The sequence below is a fragment of the Sparus aurata genome, chromosome 9 (genome assembly GCF_900880675.1).
Source record: "Sparus aurata chromosome 9, fSpaAur1.1, whole genome shotgun sequence".
NCBI lineage: Eukaryota > Metazoa > Chordata > Actinopteri > Spariformes > Sparidae > Sparus > Sparus aurata.
Genome location: NC_044195.1, coordinates 28,207,306 through 28,230,127, shown reverse-complemented (window position 1 = coordinate 28,230,127; position 22,822 = coordinate 28,207,306). Strand labels below are relative to the sequence as shown.

At 39.4% G+C, this 22,822-nt stretch overlaps 6 protein-coding genes across 6 annotated transcripts; 1 reads left to right on the top strand and 5 right to left on the bottom strand.

Moving 5' to 3' along the window:
- Positions 1-3,269: 3,269 nt before the first annotated feature.
- Positions 3,270-4,205, bottom strand: LOC115588461 (olfactory receptor 142-like). The gene has a single exon (XM_030429086.1). The coding sequence runs from the start codon at positions 4,200-4,202 to the stop codon at positions 3,270-3,272; it is 933 nt and encodes a 310-aa protein (XP_030284946.1). The 5' UTR covers positions 4,203-4,205.
- A 2,293-nt stretch (positions 4,206-6,498) lies between these two features.
- On the bottom strand, positions 6,499-7,431 carry LOC115588453 (olfactory receptor 142-like). The gene has a single exon (XM_030429065.1). The coding sequence runs from the start codon at positions 7,429-7,431 to the stop codon at positions 6,499-6,501; it is 933 nt and encodes a 310-aa protein (XP_030284925.1).
- A 1,437-nt stretch (positions 7,432-8,868) lies between these two features.
- LOC115588719 (olfactory receptor 142-like) lies at positions 8,869-9,801 on the bottom strand. Its single transcript, XM_030429493.1, has one exon. The coding sequence runs from the start codon at positions 9,799-9,801 to the stop codon at positions 8,869-8,871; it is 933 nt and encodes a 310-aa protein (XP_030285353.1).
- Positions 9,802-12,955: 3,154 nt separating this feature from the next.
- On the bottom strand, positions 12,956-13,903 carry LOC115588718 (olfactory receptor 6N2-like). Its single transcript, XM_030429492.1, has one exon. The coding sequence runs from the start codon at positions 13,901-13,903 to the stop codon at positions 12,956-12,958; it is 948 nt and encodes a 315-aa protein (XP_030285352.1).
- Positions 13,904-14,174: 271 nt separating this feature from the next.
- Positions 14,175-16,002, top strand: LOC115588717 (uncharacterized). The gene is made up of 2 exons (XM_030429491.1): positions 14,175-14,190; positions 15,122-16,002. Exons 1-2 carry the CDS (start codon positions 14,175-14,177, stop codon positions 16,000-16,002), a joined length of 897 nt encoding a protein of 298 aa, XP_030285351.1.
- Positions 16,003-17,769: 1,767 nt separating this feature from the next.
- LOC115588716 (olfactory receptor 6N2-like) lies at positions 17,770-18,717 on the bottom strand. Its single transcript, XM_030429490.1, has one exon. It carries the CDS (start codon positions 18,715-18,717, stop codon positions 17,770-17,772), a length of 948 nt encoding a protein of 315 aa, XP_030285350.1.
- Positions 18,718-22,822: the final 4,105 nt, after the last annotated feature.

Here is a 22,822-nt window from a genome sequence, read left to right as displayed (position 1 = left end):
CCTCCACCTCCAACTGCCTATTCTTCATTTCCATCTCCTTAATGCGGAGTGTCAGCTGGAGTTCTTCCGCTGACAAACCCAACGTAAGGGGAGGATCTGAAAGAACGGGCGTGACAAGCGGAACAGGCTCTCGAAGCTCCACATCACTTTTCCCCACAGATTCTGCAACAGCAGAAACAGAAAACAATCCCCTCTCCGACAACTTCTCCACCAGGAGCTGCCTCAGCTCCTCTTTTTTAATGCCGGAAGACACTTCTACCTTGTAACTATTTGCAATGAGCATCAAATCCACCTTTCGGCATTAGTTAAGTTGCTCCAGTGTAGGCTGTCTAACAAACCCATCTAAATCCAATTCCATTGTGCCACTAAATGAAACAGTGTCTGCCAAAAATATGTGAAACAAACGAACAAAGAAACAAACTGAATTTATCCGACTTCAAAACACAATGCCCCGGCCTAGGGTATACCAGAACATAACATAGTGGTCCCTCCCTTTTCCCACTCCCAAGAATAAGTCACCAAAGACAAACGGAATTGCAGTCCAAAATAAGGGAATTTATTTACCCAAACGAATAGTCTTCAGGGTGAGCAATACCTAAAACAATAAACAAAACAAGCTGGTTTTTAAATCTTACTTTCCTAAACCCAAAACAAAAGTCAAAAGAAATACAGGTTATCTAACCTCACTCCCTAACCAAAAACATGAGAAAAAGGTGAACAAAGAAAAAGGCTACTCACCCCTACTAAAGTGGACTGAAAAAGGATTTAACAATATTTACACTATTTACAATATGTACAAAAGAGATCAGAATCTCTGCCGCAACCACAATGAACATCAGTTTCACAAAGTCACTAATCAAGCCAGCAATCTGAGTGAGAGAGATAGAGAGACGCCAGGTCTGCAGCAGGCTCCGCTTTTAAATGTCCTAGTCAGTTGGATTCCACCAATCAGCAGCCTCCAGAATTTCAACCAATCAGCAGCCTCCACCTGCACTGGCACCTTTTTGGACAAAACAGAAACAGGGTACACAGCACCTCCTCTTGACATGGAGGAAGAAAACAACACTGACAAATGCAAACAAGAATAAATACAAATCATGACCCCCAGGGTCATAACAGAGAGCCTCCAGGAACTAGGAGGAACTGGCCCTTAAACTTTTGGCTCCAAGGCAGCAGCCAATCAGCTTCCCGAGGCAACCTGCAACCACTCAGACCCACCTGAACCAATCACACACACATACTCTCACTCAGGTAAAAGAGGGTTATTCAAGAAGGGGAAAGGCACATAAATGTTTATACGACCATGGGTCGCAACACGGCCAAAAACTACTTGGTTATTTTAACACTTTTCAAGATTCCACGCCAGTCATAGCCCTGGCCAAGGTATAATGTTTTCCAGTTGTCCATCCATCTGTCTATCTTGTGAATGCAATATCTTCAGATCCCTGAGGAAATTTCTTTAAATTTGGAACAAATGTCCACTTGGACTCAAGTATGAACTGATTAGAATTTGACGGTCAAAGGTCAAGTTCACTATGACCCCATGGTATCCCATTCTTGTTAACACTATATCTCATAAATGCCTGGAGGGATTTGCTTTAAATTTGGAGAAAAAAAGAGTCCAATGTTCACCATTTAGTCCAACTCCTCTTTCCTATGTCTTCCCTCCCAACCTCTGTTAGCCATGCCCTGACCACACCCGTCTTTGAACTCAGTCTTCACTGTGAACTCAACCCAGCACCTGTGACGTTTTCTGACTGCATTTTGCAAAGTTTGGACTCAAGCGTGCTGACACAAACAGCCAGATACATTTAAAAGAAAAAAAACTGCCAAAACACTCAAAACTGCTTCTGTGGCAGTTAGCGCTCCAAAAGACCTCTAAGAACACATTTGGCCATGATGAGATAGGCACACACTCACAGGGTGAAAATATTACCAGCGGACACTGTCAGTGTTCATAAATATATATTTTTACAGTAAAAATTACAGCTGAAGTAACTACAGAACTGGAACAGAGGGGAAGATAAAAAAAAAAAGACAGAAAAAAAGCAATTTTGTCTGCAATACCTTTCCTGCAAAAAAGAAAAAAAAACATTTGCTGTTGCAAAGTAGTTGTAATTAAATGTAATTTTCAGGAGAATCTTGTTAGTTTTCAACCCTTGACACTGATGTCTGCTCTTTCCACCTCTTCAAAGATTATTGAGCCGCAAGCTTCTCTCTAATGTTTGACATGATTGTTGTACAATAGCTTTTCGGGGAGTTATTTAGTGAACAGACACAGCTGGATGTTAGTGAATCTGCACATTTTTCTAAGAGTGTACTTAGATTGAAAAGAGTTCACATATTTTCTTTTATGACTGTACTTGTGTATGGACCACCACCCACCTTCACAGACACAGTATACATAGTGCTAATATAGGCAGAAGCACAATTTTTCACATATGCACCATAATTTTGCACGGTCAGTTCAACAGTTAACTATGCTGCTCAATAGGTAAACAATTAACCTGCTTCTTCTTTTTTTGTTTTTTTCTGGTGTCACATTCACTGTTCAGCTGGGGTCAGTGGTCATTTGTTGTTTTAAAGGGGGAGATGTTCTCACAAGCTTTTTGCAACCTTTGGCCTCAGGAACCTGTTTTTTTCATTTATTCCTTGGTGTTCAAGTTCCAGTGTGTAATGTTTCCAATGATCCACTGATGATTGAAATATAATATTCATGATAATTATGCATTTATTGCATGATCACATAAGATTGGCTGCAATCTGCAAAGTGGACAATATACATTTCAGGTTTATTCCATCTTTATCATTCCTAAATACAAAAAGACAAACAGTGAAATGACTGCACAGGATGTGATGGGAAATAATATTATAAATTATGTTAAAATTCTCTAATATTCAACATTACAGTATGAATCGCTCTACAATTGACTAGACAGTGTGGTATATGTGAATAATTGGGAATGATAAAGGGGCAGATAAAGGGCAGATACTTTAGAGTATCAGGACTTGGTAATCATACATATAAGACTTCCTCCAAATAAAAAGTAATGTGTTTCAGTGCCCTAAATCGTGAGGAGAAATGATGGTTATATTTGAATTGAAACATTCTTAATGGATCACTGAGCTGTGGGTGCAAAGCCTCCTGAGGGTACTACATGATCCTCCAGCACACAGAAAACAAGCAGCAGTAGGTTAAGCAGTGCATTTCATCCAAAGAAGGTCATTAAACATAGAACATTAAGTTACCATAACATATAAGACAAAATTCATTTGGTTTTGAAAGTAATGAAACCCAGAATTCTGTTCCTAATTTTGGTCAATTTGAAACCGTAAATGAGAGGATTCATTAAGGGAGGTATGACAAGGAATTCTATTGCAATGAAGTTTTGAAGGGTTTGAGGTAAATCTTTTGAACCAAATCTCATATTCAAGACATCAAAAACAATAGCCACAAGAAAAATAAGCAAGGAGGTTAAATGTGGCACACATGTTTGCATGAACTTTGCCCTATTTTCTATTGAATTCACACATGTTTTAATGAGATACATGTAGGACCAAACTATGAAGAAGCCATGACAGACATAAATGACTATTGTTATATAAGCAACTATGCCATTAAGGGTAGTTTCAGCTGGGAAACAAGCAAGTTTAACAATAATCCAATTCACACAAAATAGCCTGGCAATATATGGTCTGCATAACTTTAATCTAGACGTTAGAAAAACATTTATACCCATCACGCAAAAAGGGGTTATCCAAGACAAACATGCTAACACAATGATCCTTTGCTTTGACATGACAGAGTGGTACTGCAGTGGTCGACATATAGCCAAATATCTGTCATATGCCATGACTGAAAGAATGGACAGATCAGTGCAAGCAAATGAGTACATAACCTGAGCCTGAACAAGACATCCAGAATAAGAGATGACATGAACAGGAGAAAGCAGATCCCAGAGAAACTTGGGGTAGAAACCTGCTGTCCCATAAAGTGAATTGATGCAAAAAGTACACAGTAAAATATACATTGGTTCATGCAGGTTTTTATCAATGATGATGGTCACAATAACAGAAATATTTACCGTCAAAATCACATAGTAACACAGTAAAGTGAGAAAGAAGAGAGTGAATCTGTGGTTATTTGTTTCATTTAAACCTGAAAGAAAAAACATTTTTATTTGAGAAACATTATCCATCATGGTTAATAAAAGGTGTGGTTCCTGTGAAGGGTAACTCTGTCACTAACAGTGTCTGCTCTCTCTCCTCACTTTTTAATATCTTGTCTGACTACATCGACACACCTGCTTAGAAATCAAACCAGCCAATCAATGAATCCTGTTTATTCAGTGTGTTTATATCTGCTGCAGGTGCAAAGCATGAAATAAACAACATAAAACTTTTACATCTTGGAGATGGTGAAAAATTTCCAACATCACTGTTATATCCAAATACTTTATATCCCTGTCATTACCTGAGTACTGATATTTAACATGCTATTAGGTCTTTAAAGTGTGTGTGTGCTTATCAGGCTGTTAAATAACCTAGCTTCTACAGCTCCGGTTACACAAAGATATTTTCAACACATACCCAACATGACATATATAACCATGCACAAACCATCAAAACAGTTGCAGAGTATCTTGGACATCTGTTCGTTTGGTAGGAAAGAAAGAACTATTTCGTTATTTCATCACTTTTTCAAGACTCCACGCCAGTCATAGCCCTGGCTGAGGTATCATGTTTTCCAGTTGTCCATCCATCTGTCTATCTTATGAATGCAATATCTCAAGACCCCTGAGGGAATTTCTGTAAATTTTGAACAAATGTCCTCTTGGACTCAAGTATGAACTGATTAAAATTTGATGGTCAAAGGTCAAGTTCACTATGACCCCATGGCATCCCATTCTTGTGAACACTATAGCTCATAAATGCCTCGAGGGATTTGCTTCAAATTTGGAGAAAAAAAAGTCCAATATTCATGATTTAGTCCAACTCCTCTTACCTATGTCTTCCCTCCCAACCTCTGTTGGTCTTGCCCTGACCACACCCATCTTTGAACTGAGCCTTCATTGTGATCTCAACCCAACACCTGTAACGTTTTCTGACTGCCAAAACACTCAAAACTGCTTCTGTGGTAGTTAGCGCTCCAAAAGACCTCTAGGAACACATTTGGCCATGATGAGATAGGTACACACTCACAGGGTGAAAATATTACCAGCAGACACTGTCAGTGTTCATAAATATATATTTTTAACAGTAAAAAAATCACAGCTGAAGTAACTACAGAACTGGAACAGAGCGGGAGATAAAAAAAAAAAATAGGAAAAACGCAAATTTGTCTGCAATACCTTTCCTGCAAAAAAGCAAAAAAAAAAAGGAGTTGTATTTAAATGTCATTTTCAGGAGAATCTTGTTAGTTGTCAACCCTTGACATCAATGTCTGCTCTTTCCACCTCTTCGAAGAGTATTGAGCCCAAAGCTTCTCTCTAATGTTTGACATGATTGTTGTACAATTGTTGCTGGATGTTAGTGAATCTGCACATTTTTCTAAGAGTGTACTTAGATTGAAAAAAATTCACATATTTTCTTTTATGACTGTACTTCACAGACACAGTATCCATAGTGCTAATGTAGGCAGAAGCACAATTTTTAACATCCGGGCCATAATGTTGCTCAGTCAGTTCAACAGTTAACTATGCTGCTCAATAGGTAAACAATTAACCTGCTTCTTCTTTTTTTGTTTTTTTCTGGTGTCACATTCACTGTTCATCTGGGTTCAGTGGTCATTTGTCGTTTTACAGAGGGAGATGTTCTCACAAGCTTTTCGCAACCTTTGGCCTCAGGAACCTGTTTTTTTCATTTATTCCTTGGTGTTCAAGTTCCAGTGTGTAATGTTTCCAATGATCCACTGATGATTGAAATATAATATTCATGATAATTATGCGTTTATTGCATGATCACGTAAGATTGGCTGCAATCTGCAAAGTGGACAATATACATTTCAGGTTTATTCCATCTTTATCATTCCTAAATACAAAAAGACAAACAGTGAAGTGACTGCACATAATGTGATGGGAAATAATATAATAAATTATAACAAAATTCTCTAATATTCAACATTACAGTATGAATCGCTCTACAATTGACTAGACAGTGTGGTATATGTGAATAATGTGGGAATGATAACAGGGCAGATAAAGGGCAGATACTTTAGAGTATCAGGACTTGGTAATCATACATATATGACTTCCTCCAAATAAAAAGTAATGTGTTTCAGTGCCCTAAATCGGGAGGAGAAATAATGGTTAGATTTGAATTGAAACATTCTTAACGGATCACTGAGCTCAAATTTGCTGTGCATGCAAAACCTCCTGAGGGTATTACATGATCCTCCAGCACACAGAAAACAGCCAGCAGTAGGTTGAGAAGTGCATTTTATCCAAAGAAGGTCATTAAACATAGAACATTAAGTTACCATAACATAAAAGACAAAATTCATTTGGTTTTGAAAGTAATGACACCCAGAATTCTGTTCCTAATTTTGGTCAACTTGAAACCGTAAATGAGAGGATTCATTAAGGGAGGTATGACAAGGAATTCTATTGCAACAAAGTTTTGCAGGTTTTGAGGTAAATCTTTTGAACTAAATCTCATATTCAAGACATCAAACACTATAGCAACAAGAAAAATAAGCAAGGAGGTTAAATGTGGCACACATGTTTGCATGAACTTTGCCCTGTTTTCTATTGAATTCACACATGTTTTAATGAGGTACATGTAGGACCAAATGATAAAAAAGGCATGCAAGACATAAATGACTATTGTTATGTAAGCAATTACGCCATTAAGGGTAGTTTCAGCTGGGAAACAGGCGAGTTTAACAATAATCCAATTCACACAAAAAAGCCTGGCGATATATGGGCTGCATAACTTTAATCTAGATGTTAGAAAAATATTTGTGCCTATGATGCAAAAAGGTGTCATCCAAGAGTAACACACTAACTTGATGACTCTTTGCTTTGACATGACAGAGTGGTACTCCAGGGGTCGACATATAGCCACATATCTGTCATATGCCATGACTGAAAGAATAAACAGATCACTGCAAGCAAATGAGTACATTACCTGAGCCTGAATAAGACATCCAGAATAAGAGATAACATGAACAGGAGAAAGCAGATCCCAGAGAAACTTGGGGTAGAAACCTGCTGTCCCATAAAGTCCATTCATGCAAAAAGCACACAGTAGAATATACATTGGTTCATGCAGGTTTTTATCCATAATTATGGTCACAATGAGAGTAATATTTACCAACAAAATCAAACAGTAACACAGTAAAGTGACAAAGAACAGAACACGTCGATAGTTCATTGTTTCAGGTAAACCTGAAAGAAAGAATGTTGTCATAACAGAGACATTATCCATCATGTTGGGAAAACCTTCGTATTATTGTATGTTTCCTTATGGTGTGAAGCCTCATAGCCCCAGAGTCTTTCCCCTCATCTCACGTTTTATTACAGCAGCTCATGCACTGGGAATTAAATCAACCAATCAATGATCTCGAAGAGCTTTCAACTTCAAGAATCAGCTCAAAAAATATATAAATTTCAATTATACGTGAAGGCAGTTAAGCAGCCAAAGTCTCCACCAACATTTAACTGTTTTTTATAGCTTGTCCAAACTGAAGTTCTCCACATACCTAAAACCAGACCAGAACCCATCCAGTACTAGCACCTATTCAGGGATGCTTTTAGTGACGTCCTCCTTAAGTAAACCAGAGGCCACACAGGTACACTGAAGTTTCTGAATATTTCCATTCTCAAAGAATATCTTCCACAGTTTTCTGTGAACTAAAAACACTAGTTGCACATGAACATGAACGTTTGGAGCAGTCTACGAGCTAACGTGTGCCATCTCATGGTATCCACCAGTTACACACATAGTCTAAGCAAGTATGTGAACAACTACGTTCACCACACAGCCTGTTGTCTGAGCCAGCATATGGTTCAACAGCAAGTACAATCACAGTCAAAAGTTTGGATACCCTTGTAAAGAGCATGTATGTCATGGCAGTCTTGTGTTCCAATGATTTCTGCTTAGACTTTCCCATTGTAGTGGTTGTGGTTTAGTATCACACAAGCCCTATTAGAGTGGGCCCAGACAAGCCACAAGATGAATAAATCAAAATCCTTTCTGGGGTGACTATTTACCACATAAACAAATTTTCAAACCATTAAGTGTTTATCTGTAAATCATATTTCTACAGTGTTTCGTCCAAACTTGATCATTCAGTTGACAGATAGGTCTTCAATTTATTTGTACCAGTAAGTTTTGAATTAAGCCAAAAGATGCTTCTTTTAATGTAGTGTAGGGCTTATCTTATTTACAGAGGCCAGTCTGCATAATATATGATTAGTCTGTTGAAACTGTTAAAGTTAGAATGTAATGTATGGCCATTAAGTTGTATTTAAATTGTTGTTACAGTTGAATTACCATTTTTAAAAAGCACAGGCGTGATGGACAACAATGAAAATTCTTTTTAGGATACATGTATATTTCATGTTTTTTAGTATATCCACTGACATTATATGTTATGCTACTTTGTTATTTGGATGCGAGTGCCTAATCCTGTGAAGTGACTGTCTTGTTGATGGTGAAACTAAGAGATATTACATAAGAAAATAATTACAGATATGGTTTTAGTTTACTGGAGTTTATTAGAAAGTAAAGGGTTATAATTGTTAAATGCACGCAACAGTGACATCACATATAACTCCAGCACAACAGCCATCATGTGATTAGGCAGAGCAAACCTTAACCGCATTTAGTAATAAGACAAAGTTTCCGTAATATTCAAGACAATAATTATTTGGTTTTATACATTATTACACCAGCAATTCTGTTTCTAATTTTGGTCAATTTGAAACCGTAAATGAGAGGATTCATTAAGGGAGGTATGACTAGAAATTCTATTCCGACAAAGTTTTGAAAGGCTTGAGGGAAATCTTTTGAAGTAAATCTCATATTGATTACATCAAATAGTAAAGCCACGAGAAAAATGAGCAGGGAGATTAAATGTGGCACACATGTTTGCATGAACTTTGCCCTGTTTTCTATAGAATTTACACACGTTTTAATGAGATACATGTAGGACCAAACTATAAAAAGGCCATGAAAAATATAAATTATTATTATTATGTGAGCAACTATGCTATTAAAGGTAGTTTCAGCTGGGAAACAGGCAAGTTTAACAATAATCCAATTCACACAGAAAAGTTTAGCAATATATGGGCTGCATAACTTTAATCTAGATGTTAGAAAAACATTTATACCCATCATGCAAAAAGGTGTCATCCAAGAGTAACACACTAACTTGATGACTCTTTGCTTTGACATGACAGAGTGGTACTCCAGTGGTCGACATATAGCCACATATCTGTCATATGCCATGACTGAAAGAATAAACAGATCAGCACAGGCAAATGAGTACATTACCTGAGCCTGAATAAGACATCCAGAATAAGAGATGACATGAACAGGAGAAAGCAGATCCCAGAGAAACTTGGGGTAGAAACCTGCTGTCCCATAAAGTGCATTCATGCAAATAGCACACAGTAGAATATACATTGGTTCATGCAGGTTTTTATCCATGATTATGGTCACAATGAGAGTAATATTTACCAACAAAATCAAACAATAACACAGTAAAGTGACAAAGAACAGAACACGTTGGTAATTCATTGTTTCATGTAAACCTGAAAGAAAGAATGTTGTCATAACAGAGACATTATCCATCATGTTGGGAAAACCTTTGTATTTTTGTATTTTTCCTTATGGTGTGAAGCCTCATAGCCCCAGAGTCTTTCCCCTCATCTCACATTCTTAATCTGTTTTATTACAGTAGCTCACGCACTGGGAATTAAATCAACCAATCAATGATCTCGAAGAGCTTTCAACTTCAAGAATCAGCTTGCAGTTTGTGATTACAAAAAATATATAAATAAAATTATACCTCAAGGCAGTTGACCTCCACCAATGTTAAACTTTTTTTTTTTTTTTTAGCTTGTTCCAACTCGAGTTCTCCACATACCTAAAACAAGACCAGAACTTAGCCAGTACTGGCGCCTATCAGAGATTGTTTTAGTGATGTCCTCCTTAAGTCAACCAAAAGCCACACAGCTACACTTAAGTTTCTGAATATTTCCATTCTCAAAGGACATTTTCCACAGTTTTCTGTGACCTTTAATGCGCTTACGTCTGTTTGAAAGGCCAAAACGCATAAATAAGAGCTTTGTAAGATAAATGCGTTTGAGTTTGCGTGAGGTCTGGCTGGCTCACGTATCCTGTGTCTGTTGTTTTTAGAAGTTAACGCTAGGCAAGTGCAAGATACAATGTGCACATGAACGGTCGGAGCAGTCTACAATCTAATGTGTGCCATCTAGTGGTGTCCACCAGCAGTGTTGGGGAGTAACGAATTACATGTAACGACGTTACGTAATTTAATTACAAAATTTACGTAATTGTAATCCGTTACATTACTGGGAGAAAATATGTAATTAAATTACAGTTGCTTTTGGAAATTTCAATGATTACAACTTAAGTTACATTTGAAAAATCGCTGCAAAAGCTCGGATTTATCAAATAGTTTTTCGCCCCCCAGGATTCATGTTTGTTTTTAGTTTTTTTCATATCAACATCCTCCTTCCAAAACTGGCGCTTGTGATTGGCTCTGTCTGGTCATGTGCCATTCGACTCAACCGACGAACCGTACGGCGGCAGTCAGACTCAGCAGCAACAGTGTCGGCGACTCACAAGATGTTCCTGGGCTGGAAATACAAAAAACACTTCCTACAGACAGAAGCCAGGCTTCCCTGTATTACAAAGGTGGCTCGCTTTTAACCCGCCTAGATCACCATGGTAACTTATGCTTAGCTCATAACCTGGTCCCGACCAGGTTTTGTTCAGAGTTCAATCATAAAATCGGCTATAAAAGCGCCGCTGTATCACTATTTAACTCATTCACAGCTGGCGTCACCTTTACTTTGAAAGTCCAGTGGAGCTGGATCAGAACGGAGCATTTGTTTGGAGGGAGAGATCGCGCTGATCCGCTGCTGTTTACTTTCTCTCTGAGGTCTCCGCCTACAGATGTTCAGCTGAGGGGATACGCTGCTCAGCTGTTGATCCGACTCGCCTCAGGAGGTCATTTATTAGGCTATAGCCTATTTACTTTAATATACAGTCAGTCACCACTGAAAGAAGTTGTGCACTCGCAGCAGGACAGATAATTTAACTTAATGTGGCCATGAATAAATTAATTGTTTTACCTGTTATGTGTTGCCCAAACGCAAATCTTGAGTAGTCTACTCTGTTTTTTCACATTTAAAAAGGTCTTTGTACAGAGACAACATGAGATTTGCTTGTAGCTACAGCACCTAAAAAACCCACTGTAACCTATTTTCATACGCACACCAGCCTCGCTTTCAATAAAACACACACTGGCATTTTATAATTGCGATCAGTGAAATATATGAAAACAATATAAAACACAGTTTAAAACAACAGTTGTTGTTGCTCTAAAGCTTCATATTTAAAAGCAGCTCAATGCAGAGCTGTCAGAAATTAAAATCAGCCTCCTTTTGTCATATTTGCAGCAACAATGTTGCTTCAGGCTGTGATCAGGCTTTTTTGTATCGCTCATACTCTCTCCATTAAAACAACCTGCTCCTCTTGGCTGAAATCAGCCCGTTGTCGCTCCATTTAGTGAGGAAGTGAGCCTCCTTCGCAGTACAGGCCTAAGGTCAGACTCATAATATATGGTTAAACCTTTGAACTGAAAGGTTTATCACACTATAGGTCTTAAAATGTGAAAATGGTTAGCAGTTGAGAGATTTCATTCAAAATTAAGAAAAGTAATCATAATGTAATCAAATGTAATTAGTTACATTACTTTGAGAAAGTAATTGAAATAGTTACACTACTATTACATTTTCAACAGGGTAACTTGTAATTATAACCAACTACATTTCCAAAGTAATCTCCCCAACACTGTATATAGGCAAGTATGTGAACAGCTATGTTAACGACACAGCCCGTTGTCTGAGCCAACATATGGTTGAACAGCAAGTACAGTCACGGGAAATGTTTACATACACTTGTAAAGAGCATATATATCATGGCAGTCTTGAGTTCCAATGGATTCTGCTTAGACTTTCCCATTGTAGTGGTTGTGGTTTCCATTGGAACTTCACTTTGGCTGTCTTTTAGGAAAACTAAGCCTTAAAATGTTTGCTCGGAGTAGACATCATATAGACAAAACCAGGTCAGTTTCTAAAACGGTACCACCACATGTTTGGAGATCGATTATAAAAGTATGTGATAAAGCAGAATTCTAATTGATTTAATTATTAATGCATTCTTAAAAGCTTTGGCATACCTCTTATTTTCTGCATGCAACAAGGCACAATCTACCAATGTGAAAGTGTCCCAAAGTGTTCAGTATTAAATATGTAAATTAACTTCAGGAAATAAATTCTCCCAAGAATACATACTGACAAATATGTATCGTAATCATCAACTTGAAAACTCTTGAAGCTTGCTGTTTTGACATGTCATATTTTTCTGTCTCTTTTCACAATAATGGTTTATACCAGGTCAAGATTGCCTGGAATATATTGCATTTTTTTATATATATATTTTTTTTACAACAGTGAATACAACAGGAGTTGTTGGATTTTTTTTTTAATTAATCAACACACACACGCAAAATACAATGATATTACTGTTAAAATACATGCACCATGTACCAAATGTAGTTATTTACAAAGTAAATGTCTGCACAAACATTCATCCCCCCTTTACTATGAATTGCATCACTGCAGCAGCCAGGTGTCTTGATGATAAGGACACTTACTTACAGAAACAGCACAGGTTAATTATGTTACTGTGACGATTTCTAACGCTTTGTTTGTTTGTCAGATTTTGAGCATGATAACATTCTTAGAATAAGTTTTCTGATTTCTGGTAGCTTCAGGCCGTACACAAGAGGATTCACAATGGGAGGAATCACAACAAACTCCAGTGACAAAATAACAGCTAAGAATGGATTCAGAGCCTCAAGATCAATTCTGCTGAGCGCAATATCACAAAACACAGTGATGGAATAATTGACAAATGTAATAACATGTGGCAGACAGCTTTGTATGACTTTGCCCCTGAATTCTGAGGAGCGTTTCCTGCAAACAAGAAAAATGCGTGCATATGTATACAAAACGAAAGCCAGGGGCAGAAAGACTGTGCATGCAGTCACTAACATGCCAACAAGGTTATTTATCACAGTGGAGACACATGACAGTTTTACAACAGGCCAGTTAGCACAGAATATCTTTGGTATCTTATTGCCACACAGTGGAAGCCTCGAGGCCAGATAAACACAGACTGCAACAGAAAAGGCTGGAAAGATCCACGCAAAGGCGACCAGCTTAGAGACCAGCTTGGAAGTTACTTTGCTGTGGTAATGTAGAGGTTGACACACAGCAACATACCGATCATAAGCCATAATGCCCAAGAGGGTGAGCTCATAGGATGCATAGGTGTAAATGACATAGATCTGAAAAAAACAAGCTGATCGTGGGATCAAATGAGTGTCAGACAGAAGGTCTTTGAAAAATCTGAAGAAGAAGCCAGCGGAGCCCCACAGAGAGTTAATAGAAAGACACATAATGAAAATATACATGGGCTCATGTAAAGTTTTCTCTCGTGATATTATCAATATTATGACAAGATTGGCTGAGATAATTAAAGCATACAAAAGCAAACACAAGACAAATGTTGGGTAGCGGTAGTTGCCTATGTTAACAAACATGGTGAGGTTAAAATAAGATGGATGAGTAGCGTTTTCCATTTACCTCATAGACAGTAGAAGAAATAACTTCATGAATAAAGACAACTCTATTTGTGGATCCTGTTAACAGGTACGTGTTAACATGAACTGAGACAGTGACAGGTATTTTGAGAACAAGAGAGAGAGCAGAGATTTCCAAAGAGACAAATGATACAAGAGGATTACAAGTAAGTAAGAAACACGCAATCATTGCAAAACATCACAAACATCATCAATAAGCCTTGTTAGAATCTCAGTTATATTTACTGCCAGTGGGTTTTACCACTTCGACATGTCGTCTGCTTGTGGTCTGTGGTGGGGCAGGTGACCCCCTGTAGTTTAACAGGAGGAGCTGAAAGCCTCTTTAACTTGTCACACACAATTATGTCATTGCAGTCATCACTCCATGGAATCTAGCGTAGAGAACTTAGATGTGCAAAACACAAATGCAATTGCAGACATATTATCAATACAATATCAGGTCAAAGTTGAAGTCACATGTTGACAAGTGACTGTATTCCAACTGCGCTCGAAAAACCGACATTGTACAGTTTAGGGAGTGTAGTGACAACGGAAAATACTGTTCTACAGCAGCATAATGTGCCAATAATGTTTAAACACAACATACACTTTAACTAGGACTTTAGTTACAGCACTACAAAGACCTGCTCCCTGCCGGCACTGCACACTCCACAGCTGCAGCGAGATGACAGTCATTTACTGCAGGTCACACACAGACAAGGGATAATTACCTCATATAACCCCACATCAAAAGACTCGAACTATCACTTTAAGACTGAATGAAGTCTGGTCAATAACCTCAGAGTTTTGTCAGAAACATTGACCGCACATGCTATTTTTGGGGCCCAGATCTTCAATCAAAACTCTTAGGAATTATTGTAGGATATGAAGCATTGGAAGTGATAAAATTCTGTTATGGTAGAGTTCAAAGTTGATGCAACTGTTCTTGCTACTATAGACTGATGGTTTATGGGTGTTAATCGATGCTAGTTTTACACTTATCATGATAAAAGGTTGATCAAAGTGAATTAATTATAATCGTATCTCTTGATGGACACAGTCAAAGCCTGTTTTGCAGTCATAAAAGAAGGTTCAGATGTTGTTAGCTGATACAGCAATCACTGTGATATAGTAACTACTGTTATGCTGACAACATCCAACCGTTCCCCTCTTTTCGCCCATCCTCCTCCAACACCCACGTTGTGACGTGTTTCTCAGATTGTTTGGCAGACATCTCCTCTTGGACAGCTGCGCATCACCTCAAACTCAACCTTAGTAAAACTGAACTGCTCTTCATCCCAGGGAAAGACTGCCCTCGCATGGACCTGTCATTCACTGTCGAGGATGTTACGGTATCGCCTTTGTCGATGGCGAGGAACCTAGGTGTACTCCTCGACAGCAGACTGTCCTGCGCGCCCAACATCACTACTGTGGCACAATCCTGCAGATTTGCCCTCTACAACATCCGCAGGATCCTGTCTTTCCTCACAAATGACGCAACGCAACTCCTGGTCATCTCCCGCCTGGTCAACTGTAACTCCCTCTTGGCTGGACTCCCAGCCTCTGTGACTAAACCGCTGCAACATATCCAGAACACTGCAGCGCACCTCGTTTACAATCTTCCCAAATTCTCCCATGTGACTCCCCTCCTCCATGACCTCCACTGGCTTTCTGTTGCAGCCCGCATCCGATCCAAGACAATGGTGCTGGCCTTCAAGGCCGTCAACAAAACTGCACCCATCTACCTCCAAACACTGGTCAGACCACACACCCCAGCCCGAGCACTTTGTTCTACTACATCGGCTGGCTGGCTGGTACCGCCATCGCTGAGAGCAAACAAAGCCCGCTCAGTGAAGTCGCGACTCTTCTCTTCTTTGGCACCTCAGTGGTGGAATGAACTCCCGACCAATGTCAGGACAGCAGAATCACTCTCCATCTTCCGCATAAGACTCAAGACTTGTTTGTTCAGAATTCACCTTGACACGCATAGCTTGACTCCCTCCCAACCCATCTCAGACATAAAAAAAAAATGTATGCACTTGTACGTTCGAATAGTTAGCACTTCTATCGTAGCACTTATGCACTTAAAGAATGTTTGACAAATAAAAGTTACGATCGTCAGATGAGGGCTTGACAATTGTTTTTTATATTTCTTTTTATTCCACTGACAGTGATATGTCATGGTTTCTCTCTTGTGACGAATGTACTTATTGTAAGTCGCTTTGGACAAAAGCGTCTGCTAAATGCCCTAAATGTAAATATGTGTGTAAATCTAGAGTTGAGTCAAAATAAACTGAATTACCAATGTTCATCGTGGTGAGCACATCACTCAATTTAAAAGTGTGGCCTCCTGATGTGTTTTTAATAGTTTTGTACAACAGTAAAACTCTGTGACACAGAATAATACCAATTAGAACATACACCAATCAGGCATAACATTATGACCAACTGCCTAATACCCCCAGAGTGCAACCAATCTAACCAATGTAAATGTTGGTGATTCACCTTTTCCTATCTCCCTGTTCAGAGAGGCGCCCACAATACTTTTATATAGGGGGGTCGAAAGGGGCTTTTTCATTTGTTCATTTACTGTACATATATAGTACCTAATGGTACAATCAGATTTAAGAATATTAGGCATACAGTATGCAACTCGTTAGTGGAAGGGGGGGCACTCGCCAAGGACACGGAGTACTCGTTATGTGGGGGTCATGGTGTACTCATTCAAGAGTACATCAGGGGGGCCATGGTACAAAGCAAAACACGCTATTAATTTCACATTTCTCATTTTTGTTCCTCATTCACAGAGATTCACTGCCAGTCCTTGTTACTAAAGTAACCCCACTTTGAGTCAGGCTACTGTGTACTTATGAATAATACTTGAGTAACTTGTGTACAGCGTTACTTGTACAGTGATTTCCCCATTTGTAGCCTTAATTTATTGTTTGGACACAGTCCATTTTCTGCTTGCTTTTATGTCACTAGCTTGCTGAAGGAGTAGCAAGTGTGCTTACCTTTATTATTTATGTCAGGGGAGATGCTGTGCTTCAGCAGTGTCGTTACCTTTAAAGTAGTGGTCGAGAAGCATTCAATAAATTCTCTGTGGTTACAACAGAACTACTCTATTAAACATAAAGGGCTCTATTTTCCTTGTCCCATATTCTTTGAACTTCACTTTGGCTGTCTTTTAGGAAACTAAACCTTAAAATGTTTGCTTAGAATAGACATCATACAAATGAGACCAGGTCAGTTTCTAAAACAGAAACACCACATGCTATCAGAAAGATTAGAATAAGAATGCTTGATTTGTGATACAGCAGAATTCTAATTTATTTAATTATTAATGCATTCCTTTAAAACGTTGACACAACTCTTGCTTGCAAATTGACACAATCTACCAATGCAAAAGGTTTTCCAAAGTGAACCTCATGAAATAAATACTCCTAAGAATACATACTGACAACATATGTACAAAAATTATCAACTTGAAAACTCTTGAATCTCACTGTTTTAACATTTAATATTTTTCTGTCTCTTTTCACAATGACAGGGTTTATTCAAGGTGATTCCTCTTAATTACAACAGTTTGATTTGTATTCCATTTTTCCTAGTGACTCTTATTTTTGTTACTGGAGGTTTATTATTCATCCACAGGACCAAAAAATACAGTGATAAATGAATCTCTTTAAATGTGACCATTTACAAAGTAAATGTTTGGACAGACATTCATCTCCTTCACTATGAACTGCATCACTGCAGCAGCCAGGTGTGTAAATAAAAGATGTTTAAGCTATGATGATAGAACTCTAGATAAGACCACTTACTTACAGAAACAGCACAAGTTAATTATGTTACTGTGATTATTTCTAACGATTCATTTGTTTGTCAGATTTTGAGCATGATAACATTCTTAGAATAATTTTTCTGATTTCTGGTAGCTTCAGGCCGTACACAAGAGGATTCACAATGGGAGGAATCACAACAAACTCCAGTGACAAAATAACAGCTAAGAATGGATTCAGAGCCTCCAGATCAATTCTGCTGAGCGCCACATCACAAAACACAGTGATGGAATAATTGACAAATGTAATAACATGTGGCAGACAGCTTTGTATGACTTTGCCCCTGAATTCTGAGGAGCGTTTCCTGCAAACAAGAAAAATGCGTGCATATGTATACAAGACGAAAGCCAGGGGCAGAAAGACTGTGCTTACGGACACTAACATGCCAACAAGGTTATTTATCACAGTGGAGACACATGACAGTTTTACAACAGGCCAGTTGGCACAGAATATCTTTGGTATCTTATTGCCACACAGTGGAAGTCTGGAGGCCAGATAAACACAGGCTGCAACAGAAAAGGCTGGATAAATCCATGCAAAGGCAACCAGCTTAGAGACCAGCTTGGAAGTTACTTTGTTGTGGTAATGTAGAGGTTGACACACAGCAACATACCGATCATAAGCCATAATGCCCAAGAGGGTGAGCTCATAGGATGCATAGGTGTAAATGACATAGATCTGAAATAAACAAGCTGATCGTGGGATCAAATGAGTGTCAGACAGAAGGTCTTTGAAAAACCTGAAGAAGAAGCCAGCGGAGCCCCACAGAGAGTTAATAGAAAGACACATAATGAAAATATACATGGGCTCATGTAAAGTTTTCTCTCGTGATATTATCAATATTATGACAAGATTGGCTGAGATAATTAAAGCATACAAAAGCAAACACAAGACAAATGTTGGGTAGCGGTAGTTGCCTATGTTAACAAACATGGTGAGGTTAAAATAAGATGGATGAGTAGCGTTTTCCATTTACCTCATAGACAGTAGAAGAAATAACTTCATGAATAAAGACAACTCTATTTGTGGATCCTGTTAACAGGTACGTGTTAACATGAACTGAGACAGTGACAGGTATTTTGAGAAAAAGAGAGAGAGCAGAGATTTCCAAAAAGACAAATGATACAAGAGGATTACAGGTTAGTAAGAAACATGCAATCATTGCAAAACATCACCAACATCATCAATAAGCCTTGTTAGAATCTCAGTTATATTTACTGCCAGTGGGTTTTACCACTCCGACATGTCGTCTGCTTGTGGTCTGTGGTGGGGCAGGTGACCCCCTGTAGTTTAACAGGAGGAGCTGAAAGCCTCTTCAACGTGTCACAAAACAATTATGTCATTGCAGTCATCACTCCATGGAATCTAGCGTAGAGAACTTAGATGTGCAAAACACAAATGCAATTGCAGACATATTATCAATTACAATATCAGGTCAAAGTTGAAGTCACATGTTGACAAGGGACTATATTCCAACTGCCCTCAAAATACAGACATTGTACTGTTTAGGAAGTGTAGTGACAAAGGAAAAGACTGTTACATAGCAACATTAAGTGCCAATAATGTTAAAAACACTGCATACATTTTAACTGATGTATGTATTTTATGTAGGACTTTTGTAACAGCACTACAGAGACCTGTTCCCTGCTGGCACTGCACACTCCACAGCTGCAGCGAGATGACACCCATCTAATGCAGGTAACACACAGACAAGGGATAATTACCTCATATAACCCCACATCAAAAGACCCGAACTATCACTTTAAGACTAAATGAAGTCTGGTCAATAACCTCAGAGTTTTGTCAGAAACATTGACCGCACATGCTACATCGAGGCCCAGATCTTCAATCAAAACTATCATTGTAGGATTTAAAGCATTGAAAGTGATACAATTCAGTTATGGTACTCAACTCAAAGCTGATGCTACTGTTCTTGCTTCTATAGACTGATGGTTTATGGGTGTTAATCAATGCTAGTTATACACTAATCATGATGAAAGTTTGATCACAGTGATTTAATTATAATCGTATCTCTTGATTGACACAGTCAAAGCCTGTTTTGCAGTCATAAAAGAAGTTTCAGGTGTTACCTGATACAGCAATCACTATGATATAGCAACCACTGTTATGCTGACAACAGCTAACTGTTCCCCTCTTTTCGCCCATCCTCCTCCAACACCCACGTTGCGACGTGCATATCGGAATGCTTGGCAGACATCTCCGCTTGGACAGCTGCGCATCACCTCAAACTCAACCTTAGTAAAACTGAACTCCTCTTCATCCCGGGGAAAGACTGCCCTCGCATGGACCTGTCATTCACTGTCGAGGATGTTACGGTATCACTTTCGTCAACGGCAAGGAACCTTGGTGTACTCCTTGACAATGGACTGTCCTGCACCCCCAACATCACTGCTATGGCCCACTCCTTAGGTAGGTGGTACGTGTCAAAGTAACATCCACATGGATGGCAGGACCCAAGGTTTCCCAGCAGAACATTGCCCAAAGTATCACACCGCCTCGGCCGGCTTGCCTTCTTCCTTCTGATGCCATGTGTTTCCCAGGTAAGCTATGCACATGCACCCGGCCATCCATGTGATGTTAAAGAAAACATGATTCATCAGACCAAGCCATCTTCTTCCATTGCGCCTTGGTCCAGTTCTGATGCTCACGTGCCCATTGTTGACAGAGGTCAGCATGGGCACCCTGACTGGTCTACGGCTATGCAGTCCCATACGCAACAAACTGTGATGTACTGTGTTTACTGACACCTTTCTATCAGAACCAGCATTAACTTAGCAATTTGAGCAAGATTAGGCCGTCTGTTGGATCAGACCACACAGGCAAGGCTCTTCACACCCTGTCGCCGGTACACCCATGTTCCTTCCTTGGATCACTTTTGATAGGTACTGACCACTACAGACCGGAAACACCCGACAAGAGCTGCAGTTTTGGAGATGCTCTGACCCAGTCGTCTAGCCATCACAATTTGGCCCTTGTCAAATCCTTACGCTTGCCCGTTTTTCCTGCTTCTAACGCATCAACTTTGAGGACAACATGTTCACTTGCTGCCTAATATATTCCACCCACTAACAGGTGCCATGATGAAGAGATAATCAGTGTTATTCACTTCAACTGTCAGTGGTTATAATGCAGTGTTATGCTTTGGGAAATGTTGCTGGGAAACCTTGGGTCTTGCCAGCCATGTGGATGTTACATTGACACGTACCACCTACCTAAGCATTGCTGCAGACCATGTACACCCTTTCACAGAAACAGTATCTCCCTGGTGGCTGTGGCCTCTTTCAGCAGGTAAATGCTCCATGCCACGAAGCAAAAATGGTTCAGGAAAGGTTTAATTTCTGTTTGTCATTCACAGAGATTCAGTCAGTCCTTTTTACTAAAGTTACCCCACTTGGAGTCAGGCTACTGTGTACTTATGAATAATACTTGAGTAACTCATGTACAGCATTACTTGTACAGTGATTTCACCATTGGCAGCCTTGATTTATTGTCCCTAGATTGCTGAAGGAGTTTAGTGAATGCTTTCACAAGAGTAGCAAGTGTGCTGTCCTTTATTATTCATGCCAGGGGAGATGCTGTGCTTCAGCAGTGTCATTACCTTTAAAGTAATGGTCAAGAAGCATTCAAAAATTATCTGTAGATACAACAGAACTACTCTATTAAACATAAAGGGCTCTATTTTTCTGGTCCATATTCTTTGAACTTCACTTTTGCTGTCTTTTAGGATACTAAGCCTTAAAATGTGTGCTTAGAATAGACATCATATGAGGCACCTTTTAGCTCAGTTGGTAGAGCGCACGTCCCATGTGCTGAGGCTCTGCAGCGGACCTGGGTTCGACTCCCAGCCCTGGTCCCTTTGCTGCGTGTCACTCCACCTCTCTCTACCCCTGTTTCCTGTCATATCTTCAGCTGTACTATCAATAAAGCCAAAAAAAAAAAAGAATAGACATCATATGGACCAGCCAGGTCAGTGTGTAAAACAGGAACACCACATGCTATGAGAAAAAATTAGGGCTGTCAAAGTTAATGCATTAATAACTTGTTAATGCAACATCCTCTTATCGCCGTTAATTTTTTTTTAACGCTCAGTATGAAAAAAAAGAAACGCGCATTGTTTGATTTACGGCCGTCGATGGCACCTGTAGTCTTGATCCAGAGGGTGGCAGAAGAATAAGAAAGGGAATCAGAGGAAGAAGCAGCAGGGTTGGCGTTTGGGAAAAACACAGTGAACTGAAAAGCGAAAGTGAAAGGAAATGGAGAAAGGTCTTAGGAACGGCAAATTCACTTTCAAAACACTGCCAGATGGTTCGGTCGATAGGACAAAAGTTATCTGCACGTAGAGTTGACATGAAATGAGTTACCATAGAAGTACGTCGGCATGGCATGGCAGCTGGCAGAACAAAGAAACAATGGCGGTCAATGATATCACATGTGGGTGTGATATGCTCTAGCCTCAAGGAATGTGTGTGTCTGCGAGTATGTGTTTGTATGTGACATGGTGCCAGGTTATATAGAAGATGGTTAGTTGCATGCAGAGACCCTGAGTCTGTGTGAAGCATAATTTGACTAATGTCGAATTAGCCGTCTAGGAAAGCAAACCACCAATAACTTGACTTGAGGTCACAATAACACCAAAACATTGAACAAACATAAATTGAACACATTACATCAACCAGAGTTTAAAGTCCTGTGCTTAGCCGTGCTATGGTTTGCTATCTAAGCCCAGTTCAGCGTTACCAGTCTTTGAAGAGAAGGTGATGGTGGTTGCAGGAGAAAGTTGGGGCTCCAATGTTGAACAAGCTGTTCTTGCTGTGCAAGGTTTGATGAAAGTCGGCAGAGGAGGAAACTGGTCGCTCCTTTCCTTTGCAAGGATAGCAGCTCGATGCTAACCTACTTGGTGTTCCTCAGCTCCTCAGATTGGCAGGACCTCGTGTCGCTGCAATGAGGAGAAGTTCTTTGGGCCTGCTGCCAATGCAGCTTGCAGCTCTCCACAGCTTTTTGGGCACAGAAGAAGGGATCCTGAAGGCAGGCAGCCCCGTGGGGGGAGGTGGAGAGG